The sequence below is a fragment of the Entelurus aequoreus genome, linkage group LG01 (assembly GCF_033978785.1).
Source record: "Entelurus aequoreus isolate RoL-2023_Sb linkage group LG01, RoL_Eaeq_v1.1, whole genome shotgun sequence".
In the NCBI taxonomy this organism is placed as follows: Eukaryota; Metazoa; Chordata; class Actinopteri; order Syngnathiformes; family Syngnathidae; genus Entelurus; species Entelurus aequoreus.
The window spans coordinates 91,682,792-91,688,791 of record NC_084731.1 but is presented as its reverse complement, the minus strand read 5'-3'; the positions used below and the strand labels follow the sequence as shown (position 1 = coordinate 91,688,791).

The 6,000-nt window shown below is 38.0% G+C and overlaps 1 protein-coding gene across 5 annotated transcripts in view; it reads left to right on the top strand.

Annotated features, from left to right (window-relative positions):
• Positions 1-1,212: 1,212 nt before the first annotated feature.
• The window catches only part of LOC133659064 (neural cell adhesion molecule 2-like), an 831,315-nt gene continuing 826,527 nt past the window's right edge, over positions 1,213-6,000 (top strand). For all 5 annotated transcript variants that reach the window (XM_062061786.1, XM_062061755.1, XM_062061746.1 and 2 more), the window contains exon 1: positions 1,213-1,421. In XM_062061786.1, the coding sequence (XP_061917770.1) occupies positions 1,355-1,421 (67 nt within the window). In that variant the 5' untranslated portion in view covers positions 1,213-1,354. The remainder of the gene's footprint in view (positions 1,422-6,000) is intronic.

Below are 6,000 nucleotides of genomic sequence, written 5' to 3'. Positions count from 1 at the left end.
TTTTTAAAGCTTTTGTTAAAGTTCTATTATGCGATTTTGCCATGTCCCTGGTGCTGTTTATTCAACTTTAATCTAGAAAATAACAAATAAAAACATATATTTTTAATTTTTTTTTGTTATGATATAATTATCATAGACAAGCTCTCTTTAGTCATATGGTGTATATTATCAAAATCGTAAAAAGAATTACAAAAAAATAAGGTTCTATGTCTGTCCCTGTGGTCGCTGTCCACTCTGTTAAGTTGCGTTACTGTCCCTTTAAGAAAACAACCACATTTGTCAGTGACATCATTCTCATCAGGTAACATCACACCAGTGGCGGGAAACTCAACTCTGGTAAGCTGTGTGGTTTTTTAGCTCTCTTACTATCTGATGTTGATGTTTTTATGAAGTGAATTTAATGTGGTTGAACATAACGTGTCCACTCTGTTAGGCCTAAATAATAAGGAGATCAATCAAATTGAAATTTTTCAAAACATGTTTGTGTGAAATTATAGATTTCTTATCAATTATTCAAGTCCATGCTAGCTGTTATGTTAACACAGGCAGGCTGAAGGCTAACTTTAGCTCAAAATGTCCACCGTGTTAGTGTCCACCGTGTTAGCCTCATTCAACTAACACGGTGGACATCAACCTAACAGAGTGGACATGTATATAGTAATGTTGACTTATCACAATGTATATGTAGTGCTATTATGCATTCAACAGCAGTTTCTTTCATAATTCTTGGTTAATCATCACTGCTGTTGCAAAATATCATATACAGCAAATACATTGGTGTTAAAAGTACAGTGTTAATTATTGTTATTAATATAGCTAAATATACTATGATTTAGGTGCCTGAGTTCGACCAATATGTTTTTCAGCAAGTTACATATGTCATGTATACAATAGAACATAAAAATATTGGTAAATCAACTATTTATTTTTTACAAGTTATGAAGTCCAAATGGCACCCTATAAAAAAAACGACCCGTTTCATGTACCCTAAGATTTTTTTGTTAAAATCAAGTCAATAATGCACTTTTTTGTGGTCCCCTTTATTTAGAAAAGTACCGAAAAGTATGGAAATAATTTTGCTACCGGCACCAAAGTATTGGTATCGGGACAACACTATATCCTCCAACGTCCATCCCAGAGTTTGACGTTGGCAGAAGAGCGCGCGCGCGCGTGCGCACACAGTGAACGCGCGTGGCAGCGGGAGCGCGCGCATCGGAAGGAGCAAGGAAGCGAGGAGCCGAAGGAAGCAAAAAGAGCACACAGGCGCCGAGGCAGCGGATGATCGGAGCCGAGTGTGTGTTGCATTTTTCTCGCGTTGCATCTCCCTGGCCGCGGAGGACCTGAATCGACTACGATGATGATGATGATGATGATGATGATGCTGGTGCATCTGATGGCGATGTTGCTGTGCGGGAGCCAAGGTAAAAGACGCATGTGTGTAAGTGTGTGTGTGTGTGTGTGTATACTGTGTGTGTGTGTGTGTGTGCACAGCAGGCGTGACTTTGTGCAAACTTGTGTTAGCTGTTGTGAGACGTCTGGATTGTTGGACCAGACCTTATTTTGTAGTTGCATCACGTCTTTGGAGGAGCCTGTGGGCTTTGAGAGGGGATTATTGGAGAGGCTCTTTTTTTTTTTTTTTTTTTTTTTTTTTTTTTTTAATGCATTCATTTGTATTGTTGCGCAATTGCTGAATAACTATATTGTTTTTTATTTTTTTTTATTTTTTTGGTTCGACCTATATGGTATATTAGGTTTGCAACTTTCTGTTAATTAGTGAACGAGCAATGCAGCTGCAGGGCACAGCAGGTGCAACGTTGTGCAGGAAGTTTCGCAAATGGCAGTATGCTTTATTTTGACAGCTGACATCACGATTGTCCAAGCATGGAAAGTCCCCAAAAAAAAAAAAAAAAAAAAAAGATACAGCAATATCTGTTCTCATCTCAATCTGCGTGGGCGCTTCAATCAACTGTCACAATATGACTTGGCTTTTGCTGGCTTGCTGGCCAACGACGGCAGGTGGGGGTAGAGGGCTGCAAAGTGCTGCTTCCTGGCCCCCATCAGAACTATTCATTAGGTACACCTGCAAAGTCTGGAGACCCAACACATTTTTTTATTTTTATTTTATTTGCAAAAAGCTCAGTTATGCATTGAATCATGCTCGGAGTTATTGTTCATATTCCTGCCGCCCTTATTGAGAACACGAGTGGGTGAAGTGATCACACTGTGGTAAACGGTAGGACAGGGGTGTCAAACTCATTTTAGCTACGGGGCCGCACGGAGGAAAATCTATTCCCAAGTGGGGCCGTAATGGTAAAATCATGGCATGATAACTTAAAAATGAAGACAATTCCAAGTTTCTTTGTTTTACTTTGGTCCAAAAATAGAACGAGCACATTCTGAAAACCGCACAAATCACAAATAATCCTCTGGACAAAATACTTCGAGTTTGTTGAAAATTCTGAGGACATTGGTGCAGCTTCAAAAACATAATGATCTTAGACTTGGTCTCAGAGTATCTACAAAGCCAGGATTTAATTTAAAAGTCACCGTGTTTCTGGGATTGAACAAAAAACACAACATGTAAACCAGAGGTTTCAAACTCATTGTAGCTCAGGGGCCACATAAAGGAAAATCTATTCCCAAGTGGGGCCGTAATGGTAACATCATGGCATGATGACTTAAAAATAAAGACAATCCCAAGTTTCTTTGTTTTACTTTGGTCCAAAAATAGAACGAGCACATTCTGAAAACCGCACAAATCACAAATAATCCTCTGGACAAAACACTTTAAGTTTGTTAAAAATTCTGAGGAAATTGGTGCAGCTTCAAAAACACAATGAGCTTAGACTTGGTCTCAGTGGATCTACAAAGCCAGGATTGGACTTAAAATCACGGTCTTTCTGGGATTGGACAAAAAACACAACATGTAAACCAGAGGTGTCAAACTCATTTTAGCTCAGGGGCCACATAAAGGAAAATCTATTCCCAAGTGGGGCCGTAATGGTAAAATCATGGCATGATAACTTAAAAATAAAGACAATCCCAAGTTTCTTTGTTTTACGTTGGTCCAAAAATAGAACGAGCACATTCTGAAAACCGCACAAATCACAAATAATCATCTGGACAAAACACTTCGAATTTGTTAAAAATTCTGAGGAAATTGGTGCAGCTTCAAAAACACAATGAGTTTAGACTTTGTCTCAGTGTATCTACAAAGCCAGGCTTGAATTTAAAAGTCACCGTGTTTCTGGGTTTGGACAAAAAACACAACATGTAAACCAGAGGTGTCAAACTCATTTTAGCTCCGGGGCCGCATGGAGGAAAATCTATTCCCAAGTGGGGCCGTAATGGTAAAATCATGGGATGATAACTTAAAAATAAAGAGAATTCCAAGTTTCTTTGTTTTACTTTGGTCCAAAAATAGAACGAGCACATTCTGAAAACCGCACAAATCACAAATAATCCTCTGGACAAAACACTTTAAGTTTGTTGAAAATTGTGAGGAAATTGGTGCAGCTTCAAAAACATAATGAGCTTAGACTTGGTCTCAGTGGATCTACAAAGCCAGGATTGGACTTTAAATCACGGTCTTTCTGGGATTGGACAAAAAACACAACATGTAAACCAGAGGTGTCAAACTCATTTTAGCTCAGGAGCCACATAAAGCAACATCTATTCCCAAGTGGGGCCGTAATGGTAAAATCATGGCATGATAACTTAAAAATAAAGAGAATTCCAAGTTTCTTTGTTTTACTTTGGTCCAAAAATAGAACGAGCACATTCTGAAAACCGTACAAATCACAAATAATCCTCTGGACAAAACACTTAGAGTTTGTTAAAAATTCTGAGGAAATTTGTGCAGCTTCAAAAACTTAATGAGCTTAAACTTGGTGTCAGTGTATCTACAAAGCCAGGATTAAACTTTAAATCACGGTTTTTCTGGGATTGAACAAAAAACACAACATGTAAACCAGAGGTGTCAAACTCATTTTAGCTCCGGGGCCACATAAAGCAAAATCTATTCCCAAGTGGGGCCGTTATGGTAAAATCATGGCATGATAACTTAAAAATGAAGACAATCCCAAGTTTCTTTGTTTTACTTTGGTCCAAAAAAAGAACGAGCACATTCTGAAAACCGCACAAATCACAAATAATCCTCTGGACAAAACACTTTAAGTTTGTTGAAAATTGTGAGGAAATTGGTGCAGCTTCAAAAACATAATGAGCTTAGACTTGGTCTCAGTGGATCTACAAAGCCAGGATTGGACTTAAAATCACGGTCTTTCTGGGATTGGACAAAAAACACAACATGTAAACAGAGGTGTCAAACTCATTTTAGCTCAGGGGCCACATAAAGGAAAATCTATTCCCAAGTGGGGCCGTAATGGTAAAATCATGGCATGATAACTTAAAAATAAAGACAATCCCAAGTTTCTTTGTTTTACTTTGGTCCAAAAATAGAACGAGCACATTCTGAAAACCGCACAAATCACAAATAATCCTCTGGACAAAACACTTCGAATTTGTTAAAAATTCTGAGGAAATTGGTGTAGCTTCAAAAACACAATGAGTTTAGACTTTGTCTCAAGAGTATCTACAAAGCCAGGCTTGAATTTAAAAGTCACCGTGTTTCTGGGATTGGACAAAAAACACAACATGTAAACCAGAGGTGTCAAACTCATTTTAGCTCAGGGGCCACATAAAGCAAAATCTATTCCCAAGTGGGGCCGTAATGGTAAAATCATGGCATGATAACTTAAAAATTAAGACAACTCCCAAGTTTCTTTGTTTTACTTTGGTCCAAAAATAGAACCAGCACATTCTGAAAACCGAACAAATCACAAATAATCCTCTGGACAAAACACTTCGAGTTTGTTAAAAATTGTGAGGAAATTGGTGCAGCTTCAAAAACACAATGAGTTTAGACTTTGTCTCAGAGTATCTACAAAGCCAGGCTTGAATTTAAAAGTCACCGTGTTTCTGGGATTGGACAAAAAACACAACATGTAAACCAGAGGTGTCAAACTCATTTTAGCTCAGGGGCCACATAAAGGAAAATCTATTCCCAAGTGGGGCCGTAATGGTAAAATCATGGCATGATAACTTAAAAATGAAGACAATCCCAAGTTTCTTTGTTTTACTTTGGTCCAAAAATAGAACGAGCACATTCTGAAAACCGTACAAATCACAAATAATCCTCTGGACAAGACACTTCAAGTTTGTTGAAAATTGTGAAGAAATTGGTGCAGCTTCAAAAACACAATGAGCTTAGACTTGGTCTCAGTGTATCTACAACGCCAGGATAAAACTTTAAATCACAGTCTTTCTGGGATTGAACAAAAAAAACAGAGTTTGCACGGGTGCTTAAAAACCTTGAAAATGCTTGGATTTTAATGTTGTGTTTTCAAGGTTTAAAAAATGCTTGAATTTTGGGTGAAGTGCTTGTAAACGCTTATAAAATGTTCATCATATTTCTCGGCAGTCTGACTCAATAGGCTAACTATAAAATGGAAAAAACAATTAAATAAGTTACCTTAAAAATGAAAGCTACACGCTTGACGTGTTGGCCTTGCACAAGCCCTTACATTAGGTTGTTGTCATTTATATACGGCTCTGTGTCGCCCCCAAGAGGACATCGGTCCATGTCGTTTAAATGACAAAAACAAACTTTGGATAAAACATGGACCAAATCCACGTGTAGCCTGCTGCAAAGTCTGCAAAAAGGAAATCCAACATGCTCCATTATTTTGGTTGTCTACTTAACTTTTCTGACTACCTCAGTTAAAGCAAACAAGATACATTTTGTTGTTTTGGTCAATTGCATTAAAATCGTTTCATTATTGGACTTGTTTGTACTGTAAAGGTCATTTGTAACCTGTTTCACAACATGAGAACATGAGTGGATGAAGTGATCTATAATCTAAACTCCAAACATCTCAGAACAAGCTAGTCAGGTTACTGCTAGACCTCCACCCCAGATCCCACCTCACTCCTACCCAC